Consider the following 24,759-nt stretch of genomic DNA (forward strand, 5'->3'; position numbering starts at 1 on the left):
GGGGGGGGGGAAGCTAGCAAGCATTTTTCACTTTCCTCATCATCATCCAGCTTAAAAAGCAAAGTTCCTCTACATTTCATCCTTCTGTGACACTGCTACAAGCAGAGACTTTGAAAGACCTATTTCAAATTCCCTCTTTTCCCCAATAGGAACTGGTGTTCTTTCATGCAGTCTCGTCTTGTAACATATATTGAAGCCTGCATGAAGGAGAAGTACATTGTCAACTCCCAGCAGCCCTGCCCAAACGGAGCTCCAGATTGCCAGAAGATCATGTAAGTACTCCAAATGAAACCACTAGAGATAAGGGATATTCTCTGAAGTACCTTTTAGATTTTCAAAACAACTTATTGGCACATTTTTAAAATAAAATAGAGCACCAACTCAATTTAATACTAAGGTGAGGTAGTGTCTGATTTATGTACCTATAGCAATTAAGCATTCAAGTAACCTGGGATAATTACTGCCTTTAAAAACCATCAATTATGTCTACAAGGTGATTAAATGATTTCTCTAATCTGGCTATGTTTATTTAGGAAAAGCGATCACATCTTTTCCACAATTTTCAGGTCCTAATACACCCACAAATTAAAAGCAACACCACCACCACCACTACAACACCAAAAAGCTCTGCCTGTGACCATCAGTGAGACTTGTTCATAGTCAGAGATATACAACTGCCCAAGAGCTTGTTCTTCTTTCAGAAGGACTGGCTGCCCAAAGAGCACAGGTAAAAGCCTTTAATAGGGCTCTATGACAACAAATATTAGAGTTCTGTTTCTCATAATTATGGATATTTGCCAGCTGTGACATCTCTTTGAGACTCCTGTCAGATTAGTGCCAACATGTAGGAAAAAACCTCTACTGGACAACAAACAGTAGGAGGGTGAGGTACACCAATGCAGACTGCTAGAATTTGCACACACCTCCTGTTGCAAATAGCAGTTCTGAAAAGCAATCTTATGCAGCGAATAATATTGCTGTCAACTGTTGCTTATGTGTTTTACTGAGCAGTAGTGATACAATTTATGACAAACTTCTTAGCCACATCCTGCAGTAGTTATCTAGGACACCCCTGGCACCAGCCTACAGTTAGTCAGTGGATTTGCCCCATGTGATACCAGCTGACTGTAAAACTAACACCTGGACCCTGCTCCCCAGGTACAGGACAGCCCTGAAGCCGGTCTATCAAGTGAAACAGAAGGTTTTGAAGTCTTTGCAGTGGAAGTGCTGCCCTGGATTTATTGGGAAGGATTGTGAACATCGTGGTAAGGAAAGCCAGAGCATGCATGAGAATTAAGACTAAATGACATTGTCAGTGGCAAAAAACAGCTTACCTATTTGTTCCTCCTCTTTGAGAATTGATGCCTTATTTTTCTTGGCATACTGTGTCCCAAATCGCTGATGTCTTGCAACAGGTAAGAGGTGTAATTAGCCTTAAATAAGGCTAACAGCAACAGCCACTTTCCTCTAATCTTCACACTTGGAGAGAAGCATTCATTTATGGGTGGAGCTGTCAGATGTACAGCTCCATCTATGAAGCCTACGAAGTCTCCATCTCTGCCTAATTCCATGTAGAAACCGATGATATCAGGCAGGAACACCAGCATGTGATATGCCAAAAAAAATAGTTTAGAAGATGAAGTAATTTTTTAGGGAAATTACCAAGTATCCAGTTTAAAACAAACTTTCCATGCCACAAACCACCACAGCTACCTGAAATGCTGAATATTGATGCCAGCAGCCGCTGAGTAAAAGAGAGGAAAGAGGCAACAGCGTGGTTTAAAAACTACAATGCTTCATGGCACATGCAAGATTTAACAGAATGCTTCATTCAAAAGTGGAAGAATTTAAATTGGAATAAAAAGGTAATTCCCCATAGTAATTCAGGCATCATAACAGAGAAGTCAAACATTCGGGTGAAAATCTTTGTCCACCTACCCAAAAAGGCTCCTTAGATAAATTTGGAGTTCCTGTTTATATCTCTATAGGTTCAGGGTTTTTTTTGTGCAGATAGCTTCTCTTCACAGTTTTTATCTCTAAGGTAATTTATCAGCCTGGCTTCCAATTATGTCATTTGAAGGATATTACTAAATAAAATGTGTCTTGCTTAGTCTCTACTCAGTTATGCTTACAGACCAAAACCAGCTGCTTCATCTTTATCTCTTCATTTATACAGCACCACCCACTGTAGCTGGTGCCACGCTACCAGAACACCCAGGTAACTGGAACAGGAAAGAGGAATTTGCAGAACTTTTGATAGGACTCTCCAGAGAAAACTATCTATTTGTAATGGACTAACTTCTTACAATCAGTAACTCCACGTGAATTTAAAAACCACATCCCTACTGCACAGCATTATCATTTACAAGGTGTTGCATTTTGGTGCTGTACCATAAATGCAGTTCACCCAACACAATGTTCATTATCCTAAGAAACCTGCACTGCAGAAGCCTATCTCCACATCTGTCACATTGCAGATGAAATTGGACAGTCTTGCCTTCTTGAACTGTATTAGTTTCTGCATCTAAAGTGTTTTCACAGATGTATCGCATCTCAATTGCAGATCCTAATTTCATTCCAGTGCCAGGAAATCAAACCGAAGGATGGCAAGAAGAAGAGTTCTCAAACCACAGTATGTTCTTGAACTTACATTACTTGCCATTCTCTTACATCTCAAGTCACTGCCCAAAGCAAAAGACAGATTTTTAGTTGCTACTTTGACATGATAAGCTATGGATAGTATCTTCAGTGAAAGTATTACTTGGGAAAGTTTATACACAACTATGTTTCATTTACTGGCATTTATGAGGGTTTTTGCTATACAATTATATGAATGTTCTTGAGAAAACAGCCAAAAGTTTCAAAATTGTATGCTGGCTGATCATCACTTATACCGAGTGAGAATGCCAGCTGGTGTTAAACCTTTCATTACTGTGGATGCTTAACTCCTTGTTCTGCTCAGTGTATTCACAGGAAAGCACTTCAGAAGACTTACCAGAAAAACAATCTACTCAGAATGCCATTTTAGAGCAGCTATCAGTAGCTTTGAGAATATTGTTATGAGATACTCTAGATTCTTATCTCAGGTGCTCTGTCTTGCCAATCTAATATCCAAGAAGGACCTTACCTCACTATATGGCAGATGATGTGGCTTCTAGTGCTATTAAATATCTTCCAGCAACTGGGTTTAGGATAGTATTACGGCCATGAAAGAGAGTCTTCTTTACACTATGCTCTCAGCACTGAATGAATAAATAGTTGCTTAAGAAGACTCAAGTTTATAAAACATTAGCTTGAAAAGTCAAACGTAACCCTGGAGGGTAAGAGGTCCCCAGGATGGCCCAGTTAAGATACACCGGTTCCGCCAGCTCTCAGAATACACTTTCAATTCTTGAGCTCAAATTAGCATGTGTTTATTTGGAGTAATATAAGTTAAAGGGCCCCTCAGTGAGAGCCAGCAGTGACACTTAACCCTTACGCTCTTGAATCTTTTGTGAAACACCTTCATTGTTCTTTCATCCTGTCCTTTTATTCTGGGTTGTTAAGCTTAGCTATCCTTCCTCTCAACTGGCTTGAAGGAAATTATTATTTCAGAATGTTTTTATGGCATGGGGAGGTTTTAAATGAAGAATATTTTACCGCCATTATGGCTAGCATGGCTGAAGGTCTCGTATTAATATTTTAAAAAAGTTTCCATCACTGTTGAAAAAAAAACATTTGCAAGTAAACTGCAGTTAAGCTGCTATAAACCAGCAGATCCCTAAATGTCACTGCAAGATTTCCAGAGCAAAAAATACACTGGTGTTCTCAGAGCTCACAGGTTTTGTAGGAATACATGTTGCTGCAACTCCATTGCATGACACTTTCTTTTTGAATCTTGTGATTAGTGTCAACACCAGTGGATTCAAGAGAGCTGCTGGAAGTCATTCAAAATCAGGAGGCATTACTGGATGATCTTCAAAGTGATATTCATCAAGCAGTCAGCAACTTAGGTGATTTACAGAGAATATTTGAAAACAACGGTACAAGCATGGTGTTAGAAGTGAACCAGAGCAATGAAGGTGAGAGGTCTGATGTAGAATTATCACCCTGCCAACAGGCCCTGTAAAACCACGCAGATCAGAAGGAGAGCCTGAAAACCAAAATACACTGATTTCCCTTGGTCTGCAGGTTGCTTCCAAAGAGAGAAGAAAAATGGTGCAATTCCAATACAAACTAATGAATTAAATCCAAGCAGAAGTTGAAATATGAAATTAGATGAAAGGCAGATTCCATTATACTCTTCAGAAATTTTAGAATCTGTCTTAACCACAGAATAAAGAGATTGCTTTTACTAATTTGTTGGCTTACTATTCTGCTTCTGTGGCTTCCTCTTTTCTCTGAGGATGCAGAGTTATATGTATTTTTTCTTCTTTTCAGTCTCATCACCTGATGTGCTGAATTTCAGATTGGTATACATAGTAAAAATGCAACATATGCCCATTTGTCTGAAACATTATTCCTGCTTCATATTGCAGTGCAAAATTTGGACTGAATAGTACTGAATTTGGACTACTAATCTGAGCCACTGACTTACAGAAATGTCTTCCAATGATACAGGCTGAACTTCAAGTCACTCAGTTTATATGCTAAAATTCAAAATCAAGCCTTAGTCTAACTCACACTAGTACAAATTCCTCATAGATTTTTCTAGTTAGACTCTCCTAGGATATTCAGATGCTAAGATGCTGTGTAACTTTGTGAAGTAGAAGGGACATGATAGAAAGCATCAGAAAAATAACGGTATGAGAAAACTGCATAAACAAGAGCACATCAAATAAGAGCTGTTGTGAAAATGAGCTGTTGTGAAAATGGGCAGTTACAACCATTAATAAAACTGCTCTACAAGCATTTAAAAATGCAGTATTTCTCTGACTTAAGTGGGGCACTCAATGCATCTCTAAGTTACTGTCTGCAAACTCAAAGACACAGCATGTTTTGCATTAACCTTGATTTAAATAAAGTTATTTTTGCTATTACAAAAAGTTTAGCACATGCTCAGATTTTGGGAATTAAGATGGCAGTTACTGAAGAAAAATACATTCTTGAGTTACCCTGGTCAGATTAAGATGCTTTCTTAAACAGAATTATTATTATTTTTAACTTTGTTTTAACAGATTTTCAGGAAAGGCTTCTGCGGCAAGTTTTGTTTCCCCATGTGGAGAATTTTCTAAGGAAACATTTGAACCCAGTGTGGGCAAGCTTCAACAGAAGCTTACAGAACCTCTCCAACATAGTAAGAAATCTGTCCCATGACGTGGAAACCAACAAGAAAAGCATAGAAAGATTCCAAGAGAGCAGTGTGCCTAAAAAAGAATTCCAGGAGCTGGGAACTAAGTTTGAATCTAAAGTCCAGGAAAATGTGGTGAAAGTTGATCAAATAAAAAGGGATATAGAGAATCAATTGCAAATGCAGCAGGCTAGTATTCAGCATAACCTCACTGTAATCAGGGCAGATACAGACACAAGGCTGAAGAAGTATCACAAGATACAGCAGTCCCATTACTTAGCTTTAAACAACAACATAACAACTATGAAACATGAGCAAAACAATCTTGAAAATAAATTTGAGGCTTTGAAAAAAAATTTAACAGAGCTCTCCTCACATCATGGTCCCAAAGATGAAACTACACAGTTAGCCATCAGACAAATAAATGACATGCTGGCAGGGCATGCAAAACAGCTTAAAGAACTTTACATGGAGTCAGATGTGGCCTTTCAGAATATTGCAGTCCTTGAGAAATGGTTTAAGGAGTTAAAAAAAAATATCTCAAAGTATAGGCCTGATGATCTTACAATAACTTTAATGGAGAAATCAGATCTTATTGAAGAAAATAAAGCAGCAATGGAAAGGCAGATATCAGAGATGAACGATACTCTCTCAAATCTTCAGGAAAACTATTCAGATCTGTTGAGATATATGGAGGAATGTAATTGCCAGAAGATACCTTCTGACACCAATATGCTTGAGGAAGATTTAAAGAACATCACTTATTCCCTTGAAGGCCAACAAACAAAGGATATGAAGCAGTTAGAGTCGGTTTTCAAAGATCTCTTGAGGAATGAAATTGAAGAGCTCTCCTCAGCCTTTCCATTTATCCATCAGTCCCTTAACCTCCGTCAAGAAGAAAACAGACAGATTCAGTTGCAAGTTGCATCTTTTTCAGAAGACATAGGCCTCTTGAAGAAGAAAGATGAAGAAATTCATAGACACATCAAATACCTCAACAGCTCCTTCGGCTCACTTTTAGAAGACGCCATGCGGCACGAAGCTGCACTGGAGGCTTTACTGGGAGAAGAGTTTATGGAAGTCCTATTTGAAGAAGATCCTAGTACCCTAATATCATCAGTAGTACAGCTGCAAGAATTTCTGAAAGAGATCTCAAATAAACTCCAAAATCAAAATATGACTTTAGAATCTCTTTTAAAGAAATTTCATCTCTTGGAGAGAGGACAACAGCATAATCGTGATGTTCATGTATCTTCAAAGCGTCCCAAACAGGAAACTCAAACACTGTCTACCTTGGATGAAGTTAATCAACGCAGCAGCGTAGAACATATGGAACCTAGCTATGAGGCTCCCAAAGATGACTCCTTGCATAGCTCAACATATAATGACATAATGACTCTGAAGAATGACATCAAATACCTGAGTCTGGCAATCAAGAGGCATGAATCCAGAAATGACATGAGTATCTGCTGCAATCATACCATTGCAAATGTAGTAGAGCCACTCAACGTTTCTGTAGAAATTATATCAGGAGATTTAGCAACAATTAAAGAGAAGCTGGAAAAACATCTGCTGATTTTCAAAAAGCTATTTGGAAGCAATGAAGAATTACTTGCCTCAAATATAAGTCTGGATGTTGCAAAGATTCAGTCAATGCTTACCAGAAAAGTGAGAAGGCAAGAGAAAGGTCAAGACAAGCAAAGAGACAAAAAAGCGCCTGAGAAGCAGAGAGAAAATACACAGGTAGTAAGTGGAAGAAATAGAGTGCAGACTGAACTGCTGGAAAAAGGTTGGTTCTTTTATCTTACTCGCTCGTGTACAGGTTTAGCTTCTCTCTGAGCCCTGTTGCAAGTCACTCTCGTTCCCTCAAAAGCATGTAAATTGCAACCTGCCAGATATCTTGTGGGATGTTTAAGGAAGATATTTTCATATCTCTGCCTCTCCATCTAAATAAACAGTTTGGTTGAGAACCAAGTTGATACACCGGTACACTTTGCTCAAAGCCAGAAAAAAAATCACACTTGTTATAGCTGCTGGGTAATTGGCCTTGAGTTAATTCAACTTCAGATATTTAGAACCCAAATTTTGCTTGTAGATGCTCATGTTTATGCAGTAATAGTTTACTCTTTCAAAGCTGATGGGGAACACTGGTCTTCGTGGGTTTGCTTCTTGTTTCTCAGTTACTTGAGTCTGGAAGGGGTGTACTCAAAGCATCAAATCCTTGTCAATCTGGACAGATACATTAAATTAACTGCAATAACTTGTGCAAGTAGAACAGGGAGAACTGCCCTATCTCTCTCTCAGGGCTAAGGTAAGTTTTCAGCTTATACTGCACTGATTGATCAGTCTGCCAAAAGTGCCTTGTAATTACAAGTGCCACAGTTCTAGCACTGGCTTTTATGATTCAGCCCTAGCTATGGTCACATAATACCGAACAAAAATCAGCCCCTTTAGGCAACTGTGCTGCAAAAACTGTAGTTAAGACTAAATAAGCAGAGAATGTATTCCAAATTGTTTTTAGGACAGCAAAAGAGTGCAAGTTTTTTCCTCCTGGGTGGTCTCAGCCTCATGCCTTTCTAAGGATACTGATCTAACCACTATATCTACCCACACAACAACAGAATGCAGATCTAGAGAGATGACAGTAACTTTAAAGGAAAAATCACTGACGCTTGTCTTTTGCTGTGGTATCTGCCTAGTCACTACAATCAGTTGTTTCTTCAGCTACATCAATCTACACTTCTTTTCCCTTGGCTATTTCTGACCTTTATTTTAAAATCAAGAACAAAAACCTGCATTGAAACTACTATTGACTTTGCCTCTTTCCCAAGGATGTCTTATGTGCCAGCAAAACAGAAGTATTTTCTAAAACATGTTTATCTTTCTACTAAGAACTCTAATTTAAACATATGACTTGAAAAAAAAAGTATCATTCTTTAATAGAAAAACAAAAGCCTATTCATGTCATAGGATCACACTGAAAGAATCTTTTCTTTGGTTAAGGATTTTTCTTTGTGCTTGACTACTTCTCTAAAAAAGAGAATTGCAGGAGGACTTTCCACAAATTTGAAAACACATGAGAAGAAAACAGACCGCAACCTACAAACTACTGCAAATATGTACAAGCAGAACTCCTAACCAAATTTTCAGTCCCAGAAGTTCAAACAAACATGGCATTTCTTTTTAATAAAAAGAGTGGTTGGAAGAAGTAATTGGTAAAGTTTATTCATCTATATCAATGACCATGAGGCTGAAACAATAGGAATATTCCCACCTTTTGCATCCTATCCTTGCAGCTGAGGTAGGCAGGCTTCTGCGGGCTGCAGTGCAGTGCTTTCACATGTGAAAGAAAGACCCCAGTCTCAGATCAAGCCTGAAAGAAATCCATCTGACTTTCAATGCAGTATAAACCATGGCATTTCACAGCCTTGTGTACATATAAGTTCCCCACAAAACAAGTTTTCTGCCAATGCTTCTGTGCCTGTTTTGGGCACTTTCAATCTCACAGTGTACGTAATTTGAGAGTAGGCATCAGAACTGGTTCAGGAAGTTAAGTGTCTTAAAAAAGATGCACATGCCTTTGCAAACTCTCTACTTCTGCTAACAGCTCTGGGCAAGAAGGTCTAGGAAAGAAAAGCTTTTATACCCAAAAAGCATGTTTGATATATATATATTTTTTTTCCTATTACGTGAACTGGTCTAATTTTACCTCTTCCTGACCTTGCATTTTCAGTAGTTGCATGAATAAGTACCACTGCTGTTGCCTGAAAGAGGAAAGGTGTTTTGGATCACAGATAATGTTTCCAAATGACTTTATCTAGAATTATTGATGAATTGGTTGCACAGCACCGGATACAATGAAAGTTTCTGTCATGACTTATGCTCCTGAGCAAATAAAAAGCAATAGCTGGGAAGAGGAATGCTCATTGTTAAAGTACTGTCTTTCTCTCTTTTTCAGACCCATCAGTAGCATTCTATGTGGGATTCTCAGACAGAAAAGATAAAGAAAAAACTCTGAGATTTAATGAAACGTACCTCAGTTATGGAAACAGCTATTTCCCTGAACATGGCTACTTCAAAGCACCGCACAAAGGTGTCTACCTGTTTTTCATCTCTGTGGAGTTTAGTTCAGGACCAGCACGAGGACAACTCTCCTTTAGCCGTGGGTACAAAAGAACTCTCTCAAGTAGTCAGAGGAAGACACCAAATGGAAATACCGTAACTTCTTTTGCTATGGCAGAAATGGAAAAGGGAGAGAAAGTATGCTTCGAATTGCTGCAGGGCACTGTAGTGAAACAGAGTCCACCTGGGACAACAATGGGTGGATTCCTACTATTTAAAACTTGAACAGTAACACTGTGTTTTACTGATATTTTTTCCATAGATACAATGGATCGATTCACTATTGCTTCATCTGTGATGTATTCAATCCTACTGCATGTGTTTAAACATAGCACTACTCTAGGTTTGTCTTCATGCTTCTTTTCTGGAAGTGTTTGGCTTTTAATTAGTTGCTAATGAGCAGCAAGGGGTTTTCAAGCGATGACTTAATGGTTTGGATTCCAAACATATCAATACACATTCTCAAATCCTTCCACAGGGAGAATTGCACCTAATTAGAACATATGCTTCGCAGGGCTTTCTTCACTTACAACTCATTTCTCTTTTCCCCTTTCTCCTGAGACCCCATCTGGAGTACTGCATTCAGTGCTGGGACCCCCCCACACAAGGAAGACATGGATATCTTGTAGCATGTCCAGAAGAGGGCCACAAAGACCATAAGAGAGCTTGAGCATCTTTCGTATAAAAAAGCCTGAGAGAGATGAGGTTGTTTAGTCTACAGAAGAGAAGGCTCTAGGGAGACCTCATAGCCATCTTCCAGTATCTAAAGGGGCCTACAGGAAATCTACAGAGGGACTCTTTATCAAGGGGTACAGTGGCAGGATAAGGGGTAACAGCTTTAACCTAAAAGGGGGTAGATTTAGATAAACAATAGGAAGAAATTGTTTACTCAGAGGGTAGCAAGGCTCTTGAACAGGTTGTCCGGAGAATCTGTGGATGCCCCATCCCTGGAAGCATTCAAGGTCAGGCTGGATGGGGCTTTGGGCAATCTGGTCTAGTAGTTGGCAACCCTGTCCACAGCAGGGGAGCTGGAACCAGATGACCTTTAAGGTCTCTTCCAACTCAAACCATTCTAGGATTCTATGAAAAAAGAACTCTTCCTGTGGCAAATATCTCCATCACCGTCAAGGAAAAACATTTAAGACTATATAATGACATTTTTAAGTGGTTGCTCAAAACCAAGAAGCCAGGACAATTTTACTTTTCTGTTCTCTGTGGACCAGGCAGACTGTCTTGAAAACTTCTGCAATTCACTCTAATTCAGCATTTCAGTCGGTATGTAACACAAACACTAGAAAAAAAAATCAATCAAATCCAATAAGATGCACCCTCCCTGTACAACCATTTGTAAGCAAGGATCTTTGAAGCAGCCCAGCCTTCCTCCTTCTACACCTGGTATATTTCAACAACACTGCAAAACTTAATAGTAACATAACATTGTTAGGATGTATTAGATATACATTCCTAATGTAGACATTAAGAATATGTCAACAATAATAAAAAAATATTGTTGAAAATGTGGTTTATTCCTACAGATATTCCTGAAGAACGTTGTGAATACAGCTCAGACAGCCCAACATTTAGTAGTTTAAAATCGAGTGAGTGAGCAAACTAAATTGACAGCAAGTAGACAAGCTCATTGGCCTACTGTCATTGTTGACTATAAAATAAATTTATAATTAGGGGAAAGCAAAGAGTAGGATTTCTGAACAATGAAGGTTTGAGTTTCCAAAAAAAATCTCAAAATGACCACGTCTGGACACGTCCTAAATTCTTCTTCTGTCAAATGAAGCATCTCCAAAGGTGCTCATTTTAAAGTTCAGTTATTCTTTGTTTTCGCTAATGTGTTACAAAACAATATAAAAACAATTAAATTTGGCAAAATGAAATGCATTTTAAAATTCCCAATGCTTTTGATGAAAAAGATGCATTCCTAACATGTATTTTATGTCCTGTTAAGATAGTGTTTTCTGACAGAAAAATATCTTGCTGTTAAGAATTTTTCTCCCCACCTATTTGTATTCTGAATGACACTATACTACAGGATAGTTAAAAAGCACCAGTACCAATTCCCACTACACTTAAGACAACAGTTTTGCAAGCATCTTTTGAGACTATGAAGTGGTTTTAGCTACTGACTTGCTGATAAGATTGTTACTCTCCTTCTGGATAAAGACAACAACGCAAATAAAGATCTAAAAACTAGTATGATTAAATCCCTTCTACTGATTCAGAAACAGAGGGCCACAGAAGAAGACACAGAAATTCAGCATCTATGGAAAGAGAAAATGCCATTTCTGACCTAATTAGCAGTTTAGGTCCTCCTGCCTACTCCTAGCCAGTGCTCCCATTCACAGGAGACTAACTGGACAAATCTCCCCATCTGCCCAGCATGGAGTCAGTCCACGCACTGCTCTGCAGTAGGCAGCATTGGCTGTCCAGGAGCTCAGTCATCTTCTGCCCCACAGATTACTAAAATATCTGAGGGAAGAAAGAGAAGAAAAATGGGAAGAGGTGAAATGTCAACAAGGAAGAAAACCATCAATTTGTACAACTGGATTCTGCTAGTAAAAAGCTATCATACGGAGGTGACCCAGCCATTTTTTTTTTACCAGTTGTCCAGCTATGGGCTATTGCACTGGTAGCATTCTACAGTGCAAAGTGTGCTGTCTAGGTCAAGAGACTGTAAGGACCTCCTCGGTTCCAGCGCACACCAATTCTGCAGCTACCAACCAAGTGCTATAGTTAAATACATCAAGGGAATATATTTATGTATTCAAATGTACTTGCTTGTTTTTAAGGCTTTGATAGAAAACTTCAATTGGAATGAAAACTATGCAGCTACTTGGAAAGAGACAAGGAAGGTAGTAGCTTAGCAGGGAACAGAGAAAGGCCTGTGTGTGTGATCTCTGCTCCTAGCAGTTCTCCCAGGCAGGTTTTTACAAGTTTGGTATTGCCATGCTTACCAGAGTTTATTTTTGTTGAAGAATAAGCCAGACAAGATCAGAGATTGACTCCAGAGTGAATATAGTGTTAATATAAAGACATTCATATTTGTATTCTTTAAATATGTGTTTAAGTTAACCATCTGCATACACAAAGAAGGGAAAATTGACTGGAAAACTTTCATTTTTACATTCTGAAGTAAAAACTTTAGGAAGGATAATGGATTCAAGCATTCCATTGGCAGAATAAGCCAGGAAGTTTGGCTTCCTTCCTAAGTGATGAGGGGTTTTTGTTTGTTTGTTTTGTTTTTAATACACACCTAGCGAGCACTATCATCAACATGACTCTTATATTTAAAAATTCTTTCCAGCTTCTCCTAGTACTTCCCAAAAACTGCCAGAAAATTTTGCCAGTAGCTCAAATCTCCAAATCAAACAAAAAAGCTTTAAAAAAAATTAAAATAAAAACAAAAAAAAGCCATGCCCTGTATATTCCAACATCTTTGCAAGATTGTTTTGTTACTGAAGTTTGACCTACTTTATGAACATACCTTAAAGTGCTTTGCATTTTAAAATTAAAGCTTCTTAATCTTTTTCCCATTACTACGATGAGCTCCTTACTTCACTCACAATTCAGGTACCCACTGTATATCAACCTTACTTTCTATAGTTAATTTCATCAGTGCCCGAATTTTGTAGTCAGATTCATCTGAACCCATTTCACACGTCCACATCCAGCCAGCCTCTGAAGTCCATGGTGGTCAGCCCTCAAGAACAAGTTTCACAAGGATGATCCACTCATACTAGTGGTCCTCTCAGGAATCCGATTCACACCTGGTATTGAAAGACTTACTACTTTAACATCAGTGAGATAGACCAAAATAGCGCCTTGGGGAATACTGAAGGTAAAGCTAGAGAAAGGATTAATGGAATTCATGGAATTGAAATTACTGATACTTCTACATTTATGTAAAGTTTGTGATTCCTTTCAGAAATTACTCAGTATGCTTTTACTACTTAGTATGCTTTTTGACTTTCAAACAAAATATAACTGTGAAGGTTTTAGAGGTGTTGCTGGACATGACTTTCAGTTCTTAAATACTGATGCGAGTGCATCAGTGAAAAAACTTTATACAAAGATGAAAAAGAATCATACTTCAACTATAGTGTTTTGGTATTTATTACTAGTAGGCAGTAGAATTTATTTTCAGCTATCACAACCCCCAGCATTTTTGCAAGGATTTTCATCTTTGGATATGGCGCCATCCTGTGGCCATTTCAAGGAGCAACATTAGGTTGCTTGGTCAAAAAAACCCAGCAAGACACTGGTGCAAAATTTCAGTTACTCACAGTATTTTCATTGTGTCCTCCTGTAATGTGAACGTAAGAAAGCCCACAGTCTGCATCCCAGCCGTGGTAAGCTCAATCAGTGAATATGCTCTATAAACTATAGCCATAACCAGGAGAGAAAATTTTCTTTTTCAAGACACTAACTGTAAGAAGGGCAAATCTTTGGGCTCTGTAAATTACTGGTATTATGTGCAGAAGAAAAAAAAAGGTCTAAAACTAACTAAAAAAAATTCTAGAAATCTAATACATGGATTTATCACTTGACTTCAAAGAAAAAAAGTTTTATCATTATTTTTACAATACACTGGTTAGCTGTTTTTGTGATGTTCAGATATGAAACTCTTTTAGCCATTGAAAAAGCTATCTCTAAAGCAAAGATTCTTCCTGATCAAAACATACCTTTATGTAGACAAAATTATTCAAAGTTGACTTTATTTCATGGTTTGGACACCACTACACACAAAAAAACAAAGAACCCCTCATCTGTTTATTTTTTCATTTTTCACTTGGCTTGACCCACAGAGCTAAATTTATATAGATAAAATCAGCAGGTAGTCAACCTGCACATGTTCAAAGAAAAGAGTTATTCAACTCTGATTTGCTTTTAGCTTCACTATATGCAGAGTAAAAAATCAGACTAAGGAAGCTCAGGTTTTATCACTGTGCTCAACTTAAGACCAAGAAACAGCATGAACTATAAAGCATGAAGTAATTCTTAACTCCATTGAGCAACAGAAGTTGCCATTCACAGCTTATTATCATAGAATCATAGAATTAGCTAGATTGGAAAAGACCTGCAAGATCATCCAGTCCAACCATCCACCTACCACCAATAACCCCACTAAACCATGTCTCTCAACGCTACATCTAAATGTTTCTTGAACACCTCCAGTGTCAGTGACTCAACCACCTCCCTGGGCAGCCCATTCCAGCGCCTGACCACTCTTTCAGAAAAGTAGTATTTCCTAATGTCCAGCCTAAATCTCCCCTGGTGCAGCTTGAGGCCATTCCCCCTCGTCCTGTCACTAATTACGAGAGAAGAGGCCGACCCCCAGCTCACTACAACCTCCCTTCAGGTAGTTATAGAGAGCGATAAGGTCCCCCCTGAGCCTCCTCTTCTCCAGACTGAACAATCCCAGCTCCCTCAGCCGCTCCTCATAAGCCCTGTGCTCCAGACCGCTCACCAGCTTCGTCGCTCCCCTCTGAACACGCTCCAGGGCCTCAATGTCTTTCTTGCAGTGAGGGGCCCAAAACTGGACACAGTACTCGAGGTGGGGCCTCACCAGGGCTGAGTACGGAGGGACAATGACTTCCCTACTCCTACTGGCAACACTATTTCTGATACAAGCCAGGATGCCATTGGCCTTCTTGGCCACCTGGGTTCCATCAAGAACTCTAGAAAAAAACATGTACGATGTATTAAAAAGAAATTATTTTGTTAAAAGTATTACGATTTCCAAGTCATTACATTTTAAGACAAAACCTTATAGGAACAAAACACATTACTAATGTGTACTAAAATAAGGTTATTTACTTAAAAATGATACATTGGACATAATCTGTGTACAGAACAAGCAATTCATGGTAAACTCAATAAGGCACCTTTTAAAGCAGATGCTGTACAAAATACATTAGTGTGTTACATTTTTAAAGGATTATTCTACACTTCTGGCATATAACACACAAGAGTGTGACCATTTGCCTTGTTCCACTCTTTCATTTTTTTATTTACATCTTCTCTAAGTTAGCTACAATGTTATTTATTCTTCTTGTATACAATATAGTACATTTTATTTTGGGTATGGCATGTCAGAGCACAAATGTCAGTACATAGTGTGGGTGTTTGAAATTGTAATCAAAGGTAAAATATGACAAAGCAACAATTACATTAGATTTGTTCAAAAGTTAGAAGTAATGTGCACTCCACTTCTGCTACACCAAGCAAAGATAACACACCGTGGCTCCATAAAGCACTACATCATACAACATTGCCAGCTGTTTTCAAACATCACTCCCTATTTAGAACAAAGATTGTGGGCACTAGATAAAATCTACTGATTTCAGAGGCACTGTCAAAAGAATGATGAAGTAGTGTATCATCCTAACGGTTGATAGAAGATAAGCTTAACTTCCCTTTTAAAAGGTCTGCTATAGCCAAAGAAGACTTTTTAACTATGTTTCCTTTTCAAACATTTTAGGTTGTTGAAATACAATCTATGAGGACAGGGTAGACAAAAAGTATCCGAATGATTAATTTTAAAAACACATTCAAATGGTCATTCAGATCAAGATCTAAAATTTCATTCGAGACTACTATGGAGGTAACAAAATATTCATTTTACATTTCATTTGATACTTCAAGACAGACTAATCAAGAAAATAATCAGGAAAAAGAGATGCATTTTGGGAAAAGTGACCTTTTGTAAAACTCAGGAAACACTACATTTTGAGCAAAACTCAAAATACAAGCCTACATTTTACTACAGGAGTATATTTCCTGTGGAATTTGCAAGTAATTTTAACAGTAGTAAATTATATAAGTTACTCAAATTATTTTCCAAATAACTGAAATCACAAGGAATAGGTTTTAAAAAAAAAAGTGTTTAAGAAATTCAAAGGTACAGTTTTCATGTTCCCAACATGCATTCATGCATTCCACATTTCTGATTTTTATTGATGTTTATAATTATGTGTATATATAAACACATCTGCCAGGTTTGGGGGATTTCTTTTAGATGACAAATCCTTGTAATTTTGACCCCAAAAAGATAATCCCATGCGATCAGACAAACCCAATTACCCATTCTATCCTTAAAGGCTTCTGAATTCTACAGTATTGCATAAAGCAAAAACTTTAGCTAAAGAGTACGTTTCATTACATAATGATTAATGGGCTCGCTTGGAGCTGAGATCTTTCTGAAAGGTAGCTAAAATATCACTATAGACATATTTAAGCTCCAAACAGTTGATTACTTTGCATGGAAGGTAGATACATGTTGAAGTGCTTTACGCAACCAGGTCCTTTAGCAATTAGCTTTTTTATAGTATCAGGGAATCAAGGATTACTAAAGATCCAGCAACTCCTCTTGATGACAGTGAATATGCATCATACATTTCAGTATGAACCTAGTAAATGAAGTGCTGGAAAATAACGAAATATCAAAGATCTTTGCAGCAGTCAGTTCACGTCTTTGTCTAAGTGAATGTGTAAATCAATTCAGGTCTTAAGATGTCTACCAAAGATCATCATCCTATTACTTTGCTAATGCCTATACAATAGAGAAGAAAACAGGTGGATAAACTACAGAAATTCACTTTCTTGTTTTGCTTATACTATCACCAATGGCTTCTTGAAGATTGAGAGAAATTAGTTTTTAAAAAGCTTACAGCTTATAATGCTGTAACAGCTTCTGAAAATAGTAACAAAAGTATTCTAAATTGGAATGGGTAAATTTAAATAAATCTCCATGGTCTGAAAGTTTAAGCTAGCAGGGTACCTAGATAAACATCTCTAGTTATTGATAAAAATCCTAGAGACAAAACCACAAAAAAGCTTATCTTGGTTTTTTTTTTGGCTCATACCAAAATTTTTTCCACTACCTGTGCAAAAATGATGTGCAAAGACATGATTATAATTTCAAACGCATCATATATTTCTTGGCAATGGACGGAGAAACCTTCTTTTAAAAAGCCCTTTACCATGAGTATTGTGGCACAATATTGTTTCTTTTGCCATTTTCAAATAAATTAAAATCATAGTTGACGCATCTATGAACTTTTCAGCCAGAGTACATATTAATACTTAAAGGCATTACTGAACAAAAGTAATGACTTTATTTAAAAAAAAAAAAAAGAAATATCCCTCGAAATAGCTAGTTATCTATAAAATATGTAGCACTATTAAATAAAGTCTGTACATCACAATAGAAAATAAAAATACTGCTATCTTTTTGCCTGACCATTTACATTATGCAAACTACAGAATTAAAATGAAAAGATAACATGTTAGGAGGTTGTAGTTGTTCACAAATCACATTAGTTCTGCATTACATTTTTTCATCAGTTGTATTTAAGGGAAATTTAAACACATATCAAAACAATCTCCACGTACATATTTTAAGACAACAGATAATCTGGTATAAATCAATCTGAAGTTTTAACATTTTCTTCAATTTTAATATTATTCCTAACTTTTTTCTTCAAATCTCAACTATGGCATATATGTGTGTGTGCGTAAATGTATCTAATTATACACATGTACATAGGGCTAAATTTTTTTCTTTAATAAAGCACAAAACACACTGTATAAATAACTTCCCTTTTTAAAGTTATCTAGAACAAGATTTACAGTACAAAGTTATAGGCACTTAAATTATCAAATAGGTTCAATGGTTGCAAATACTGTGTTTTCATTCTTCTGATGGTTCACGGACTTGAAGCTTCAGCTTTATGGTACTGTTTCCTGACTTCAAAGTAGAAGTGTCAAAGGAGTTATAACTTAATAATTCTGCTTTACTGTAACCTCATAGAGGGGTTCTGGTTTTTAACCAACTTGTCTGGATGGGAGGAGAAAAGGAGGAAACTACAGTTTCTTGTGCATGCCAACCAGTTGGCACAATAGGACCAAATTTTGCAACTACAGTAATCTGCTGCATCTTCACAAAATATCTTTCAATGTCATTCCTCCCAAATGTGGCTGACAAGAACTTGAAAAACCCAATGATTTTTACCCTCAGTTCTGTAATTCTGCAACTGTCCACTAAGTGGCCAACAGACATAACCTCCTGCACTGACAGAGCAACACAGATCAAAATCTTCTGTATGTTGTGAATCCTATCTTCAACAGTTCACATATTCTGTTCTCCAGGTCCTAACCTTTATTGTATTCTCTAATCTCTTACTCTTTTGTGTCTTTAAATTAGGCTGGTTCTCAAGCCTGTCAAAACTTATCTTCTGTCTAGTTTTGTCAAACAGTGAGAAAGGATGCTTCTACAGCTAATTCCCTCCTGTATGGAAAAAAGAGAATGACAGGCACCTACCAGTGAGTTCCAATAAAGCAGGAAGGCAAAACACAAAGGTCTTTTTGTTAAGATATGAAGTACGCTACAGTACAAAAACTGGTTGCATGTGGCACTGTGAAAAACGTACCAAATTTCATCAAATTATGGAGCCCACTCTACTGTAAGTGAGATGACTCAGGCAGTCTATACCTCTAAGAACATTGTTTCAAGCACTATACAGACCAGGCAGGCATTCCTTAATTTATAAGTGGTTCACATTTTAGCAGTTCTCCTTGTGATCAAAACAAGAACTGAAATAAACTGCAATTTTTTAAGGATAACTTAATGGCAAGGATTAAATTCTGTAGCAGATCTCTGATTGTGAAGCCACAAAATAGAGCCCTGACAATAAAACTTTGTTCATTTAAATTCCAAATGGCAGCAAAATAATCCTGGCACACACAAAGGCATAAGGAACTGTTAAACTGAGTAACATCACGAACAGATTCAAAACCTACAGGCTGTTTCACAAAAACTTGGTATGGATTGGCTAGGTTTTATCAGGTAGAAGGCAAATAAAAAAGCTTATATTCTCCATCTCTGTTGAATCCATATAGCTTGTTAGGCTTTCACAGAAAGCACTGTAATCTAAACATTCAATTCAGTACCCAGAGTTTTACTCAATGAAGAGACTCACTGAAGTCTCAATGCAGCTAATACCAAAACAAAATGCGTAGTTTATCAAGGCTGTCCATATACATAGCATGTAGTGTAGAGAGTCTCTCAGTATCACAGTCTATGAAGTACTGAAAGATTTGATTAGCAGCCTGTAGAAGTGTGGTGAGAAAATACACCGAATCCCAGTTATTTTCTCTTTCCACATAGGTCTCACTCATGTTTGAGTGAAAAGTTCTAGGAGTCCAGCTTTGCTCTCTAATGTCAATTTACTATGTCAAATCTTTACATCTTGTGATTCCACCATCTTGGCAAGTGTCTTCTTGATCCTCAAGGCAGTGAGTCTTGAAGCAGGATTGTGAGCCCAGCATTCAGACATTAATTTCAATATTGCTCTTAAACACTGTTAAATAAGAAACAAAGGAACAGTACTGTAACAACAGATAGATCTGAGAGGTGTATAATTTTGGTTCTCTGTCATGCTCAAAGTAGGAAACTCTTAAGTCCAAACCAGTAACTTACACATTTTCAGCAAAACTGCTGATGGAGATCTTTCTCCTAACCTTCGCTGCCTAGTACTATAATAGATTAAACTAACTGAAGCATCTCTTTAGTTTCACAGATGCTTTCCCACAATTTATTGCTATAACTCAAGAATGTCTGTACATAAATGATACTAACAAGCAGAAAAAAAATCCACATACACAACAGAGAAACTGTCAATAACTTCCTCACAGAAAATGAGTTAAGTGACAGAAGCTCTTCCAGCCATCAAAAAATACTAAGGAGGAAAGTGGGAATTCCTAAAAGAAATCTAAGATTTGGGCAAAAAAGGGTATGGCATATGTAGCTTTGTATACGAAACAGCGAAGCCTTATTTACTGCATTCAAGCTGCAACCCCTTAAAAACACATTTATGTTTAATATTTCAGTTGCATCAGCATAAAAATAATATCTTTTGAAATGAGAAACAAAAAGAAAATATATCTATCACAATAATCACTTCACAAGAAACACTCCTATTAATAAACTTCCAGGGTCAAAAAATACACAGAACTCTGAATATACCGCCCAAAATAAGGGCAACCAAATTGCTTCCTATTCCATAAAACACTTAATTCCACAAACCAGTACACAATATACACTGAAACTAGTAAAACCAGTAAGAAAAAAAAAAACGATTGGTTTTAGCTTCAGTCAAAACTCCTCCCCAGAATTCTATTATCTAAATATAAGATATCATTTGGAGCAGTACTCATATATCTGGATGTTGCTTTAGGGTGTCTCCTTCCCAGATCACTGAAAAGTTGCATCAAAATATGGAATTTTGAGTTTATTTCGAACAGATCTTTATCCTACTATTGCCATGCAGTTTAAAGTATCTGGATGTCTGACATAGTCTCTGTTTACAGTGCCTTAACAGTTCAAAACTAAAATACCCTTCTTTATTAATCAACAAATGGAATTAATTCTTCCTTTCAGCATACTCACTTCATCACTATTCCATCTGTTAGATACTACTGGGCGCAGACGTTTGACACACACCACTTCTCTCATGTCCTCATAGGATGGATCATTTGGCACCATGTCATAGTATGGCAACTGATACTCTTCAACAATACCTGGAGATAGTTGTGAAAGATCAAACACCATTTAAGAAAAAACAACAGCGACAACAACAACAAAATCCCTGTCTCTACTCTCTGATTTCCTTAACCAGGAGCAAAAACGAACAGCTTTATGCCAAATCAAACCTATTACTATTATACTGCAATAAAAAATCCAAAACTTCATAACAGCAATCTTTTAAAAGAAAAACACCAGTAGTTATGAATATTAAGTTTAAAAGCTATGCTAGTTCCCTGTAGTTCCTTTGATTTTAATACCTAGTGTAGAATTTGGCATCTTCTAATGCAATCTATGCTACAAAGAAACACGGAGAAAGCGAAAGGTGGAAGATCAGAAAAGGAGCCACAGTGTCACAAAGGAACAGTGAAGAGAAAAGGAAGGAGTCACGAGACTATCTAAGACATTGAATAAGAAAAGAAATGCAATAAATTTACCAGAATACCTCAGCAATTACATTTTAAAAGTTGCATTAACAGTACAGCTGTTGAAATACATCTGTATTTCACTACCTCTCCAAGACCTGGCACTTTGCTTTTTGAGCACGGAGAAAAAAGCCCTAAGCTTCTTAATTTTAACAGTCAAAAACATTTAGGGTCAGTGGTTTTCAGCCTATATGCTGTACAGATAGTTACTGCTGCTTTAAAAGAAAGCAAGTCTGTTGATAACAGGCTTGTTAGATTATTTCCTTATATTATTTTCAAGAAAAGTATGTAATGTTAAATGAGAGAAAAGGTCCTGGTAGGTCTTATACAGAATATTTGGAAGTTTACCTCCTGTGACACAGCGTCGGGCCATTTCCCAAATTATCAGCCCGAAACTGTATATGTCAGCCATGATGTATGGTTGAAAATGGTTTTTATTCAGGCTTTCATCTAGAACCTCTGGAGCCATGTAACGTTTTGTTCCCACCCTAGTATTCAAGGGAACATCAACTTCGTTTGTGTCACTGCAGGAAAACATTAACAAGTTAGCGAACTGTTCACTGTTACAAGACATGGTATGAAATTGCATGTGTAAGGTTGCAGTCACTACACTGCAAAGCTCCCATTTACAGATTATTTTCTTTCATGTATTTCCTTCTCAACGTTTCACTTAGAATATATTGTACCACTGAAAAACGTAATACGGAAAAATGATCCTGAGTATGGACGTTAAGTCATTTACTGCATTAAAAACAAACAAAATTAAAAACCACTATAAAGATGCATACATTTGGCAGCAACTCAAGTGAAAACTACTTGCAAAGGCATATATGCTTTCTTGCAGGCTTTAGTGTAGTACACATCTCTGGCTTCACTGAGCTTGTAAAAAGAAAAGTAAAATGTATTTTCAATATTACTACTACAGTATTATTTTCACCATTCAGTTTCAATTCCTTTCACACTGTTCATGTTTTCTGTGAGATAATTCATAATAGCAGTTACCATGAAAGGTCAGTTTTGAATAATGAATACATTTTCTTCCTTTCCTCTAAAAAATCATTGCTGCTTTCCACAAATAGGTTTTCTTTTCCTTTGTTTGCTTCTTAACTTGTTTTCACCTTGATGCTTACCAGTATTGCAAGGATTAACTGCATTTTAACCTCAAAACAAACCAAAAAAAGCCCCCTGAAAAAACGCAGCCAAACAACTCAGTCTCTCTTTTCAAACTGGATATCTGGTGCATTAAAAAGAACACTTCCTTTTTTTCCCATTACAGAAGATTTGCTTATTTACCTGTTAAACTTGACTGCAAGACCCAAGTCAGCAATACAGCATGTTCCATTCTTCTTTATCAAAATGTTTTTACTTTTCAGGTCCCTGTGTGCAATAGCAGGCTTGCCTTGCGTCCCATAGATTTCTGTGTGTAGATGGCACAGACCACACGCAGCAGAGTATGCCAGTTTGAGGAGAGCCCTGTTGTCTAGTGTAGTGCACTTCAGAAAATCATATAGTGATCCATTTTCATGATAATCTGTAATCAAGTAAAGCTGTGTCCAGGATCCTGTGCCTTTAATATCTGCAGCTATAAAACCTATCAAATACATAAAACAAAGTTACAATTTATGTGCATGTAAGTTCTTTAAGCAATAGATTTAGTAAGAATTCTTACAGCTTTCTTGTCTTGGACTGTATCAGAATATATCTTTTCCCCCTTTGAATACTGGTAACACAAGAGCTCAGATTTCTCCTGTATGAGGTCACCATTCTGCACTTCCAGCACAGAAATGGCAGACATTTCCAATCAAAAGTACGAAGAATTTATTGTTTTTATAATATTCTATTAGTATACATTAAAAGGCACCCATCAGATAATTCCACACAAGACGCAACATGCTCCTCAACCCGTTCAGTAAGAGCTCCTCCTCCTTCACCCTAACATAAGCTCAAACAAATACCACTTTGTTTCCTTACCAAGGATGTTTTCATGACGCATTAAAACAGTTTGGTAAATCTCTGTTTCTCGGAACCAGCTGGCTTCTTCTGTGGTGAAAAACACTTTGACTGCGACTTTTTCACCCCTCCATTTGCCCATCCACACTTCACCATATCGTCCCTTTCCAACTTGCCTCACCATCTGAATTTGTTTGGCAATAGTGCGCTGAACCTAGAAGAAGACAAAAAAAAAAGAAGGGGTGGGGGAGAAGAGTAAATTCCAGCAACTAACCAAAGGCACCTAGGCAAACTGCTTGTCAAACCTAGATTACTTTGGATTTTGATCTCATTTGAAAATTAGTTCTATATTATTTTCCACTACTGTCATTTCAAACTTGTTGTTGTCTCCAAGAACTGTACAGCAAACAAAAAAATGTATCAGAACAATTTCTTATTTAAGTAAGATGCATTCTATTTGATTCTAGATTATAAATCGTACACTGTTCACTTGCCAATCCTTTTAAAAGTATTAACTATGACATTGAATCAAAAAATGCAAACAACTATTAACCAATAAAAAGCAAATCAATTTATCAGACAATAGACACTAAAAAAAGATCTGAGTTCATTCAGTTGCATACTTGTGTCATCCATTCAATGCATTTCCATCTTCTCCTTCTATTTTGCTGATAGCAACAGATTTCCTAACAAATAATCTGCTTTTACACTTCAAGTATGGGCTTCCATAATTATTCAGTTTGTCTTTTATCTTTCACAGTAATTGTAAATTAAAAATAATTAATGGATAAGCTGTTTTGCTCTAGGCATTAGGTACAAAGCCAAACTTCATATTAAATGGACACAAGTTCAGTGTTGGAAATCTTTGGTTTATAATTTACCAGCAACGGTAGTCCTGAGCCACTGCCAGAACTCTGTGACTGGTCAATGAGATCTTTTAATGACTCCCCAGCTGGAATAAATGCTTCATCTTGTTCCAGGTCACGATTATAACAGTGTCTCTTTGCTATTGACTTGCAATAATGCCTGCAAATAGTAAAAGCAGAAGAAAAGTTGAGCTTCAAAACACTTCTTCAAAGTATGTAGTAAGCTGAACTAGGAAAAAAGCTATTTAAATGTACAAGTTTTCTTAAGAAAAGCAGATTTCACTGTACAACTTCATCCAGAAATGCAATTTACAGAGGTTTGGTTTTTTTTTTAAAACATAAAAAGCATGTATTACGTACAGAGGTACACCAGTTTATTGCATGTCAGGTGAAAAATCAGCATTTTTACAATTCAGCATATGGCCAGCGTTACCGGTATAAACCATCACTGCTTTTGGTTTAGAGGAAAAGACTGAACTTTGAACCATGGCAGATGGGGCTGACACATACATGGCTGCTGAAGTTGCTAGA

General features: G+C 37.1%; 2 protein-coding genes across 8 annotated transcripts in view; one reads left to right on the forward strand and one right to left on the reverse strand.

Moving 5' to 3' along the window:
• Positions 1-12,937, forward strand: part of MMRN2 (multimerin 2) — a 24,041-nt gene extending 11,104 nt beyond the window's left edge. Inside the window, exons 2-7 of one of the 4 annotated variants that reach the window (XM_021398777.1) lie at positions 150-272; positions 1,159-1,265; positions 2,582-2,632; positions 3,888-4,061; positions 5,157-7,058; positions 9,228-12,937. In XM_021398777.1, the coding sequence (XP_021254452.1) occupies positions 150-272; positions 1,159-1,265; positions 2,582-2,632; positions 3,888-4,061; positions 5,157-7,058; positions 9,228-9,616 (2,746 nt within the window). In that variant the 3' untranslated portion in view covers positions 9,617-12,937. Of the gene's footprint in view, positions 1-149; positions 273-1,158; positions 1,266-2,563; positions 2,633-3,887; positions 4,062-5,156; positions 7,059-9,227 lie in introns of all 4 variants that reach the window. The other 3 variants (XM_021398776.1, XM_021398778.1, XM_021398779.1) reach the window with 3 other exon arrangements.
• Positions 15,200-24,759, reverse strand: part of BMPR1A (bone morphogenetic protein receptor type 1A) — an 83,649-nt gene continuing 74,089 nt past the window's right edge. For all 4 annotated transcript variants that reach the window (XM_021399658.1, XM_021399656.1, XM_021399657.1 and 1 more), the window contains 6 exons: positions 24,244-24,388; positions 23,384-23,576; positions 22,706-23,003; positions 21,761-21,936; positions 20,853-20,983; positions 15,200-19,764 (listed from right to left, as the gene is read on the reverse strand). In XM_021399658.1, coding sequence (XP_021255333.1) covers positions 19,639-19,764; positions 20,853-20,983; positions 21,761-21,936; positions 22,706-23,003; positions 23,384-23,576; positions 24,244-24,388 — 1,069 coding nt within the window. In that variant the 3' untranslated portion in view covers positions 15,200-19,638. The remainder of the gene's footprint in view (positions 19,765-20,852; positions 20,984-21,760; positions 21,937-22,705; positions 23,004-23,383; positions 23,577-24,243; positions 24,389-24,759) is intronic.

This window comes from Numida meleagris, chromosome 5, assembly GCF_002078875.1.
Source record: "Numida meleagris isolate 19003 breed g44 Domestic line chromosome 5, NumMel1.0, whole genome shotgun sequence".
Classification (NCBI taxonomy): Eukaryota; Metazoa; Chordata; class Aves; order Galliformes; family Numididae; genus Numida; species Numida meleagris.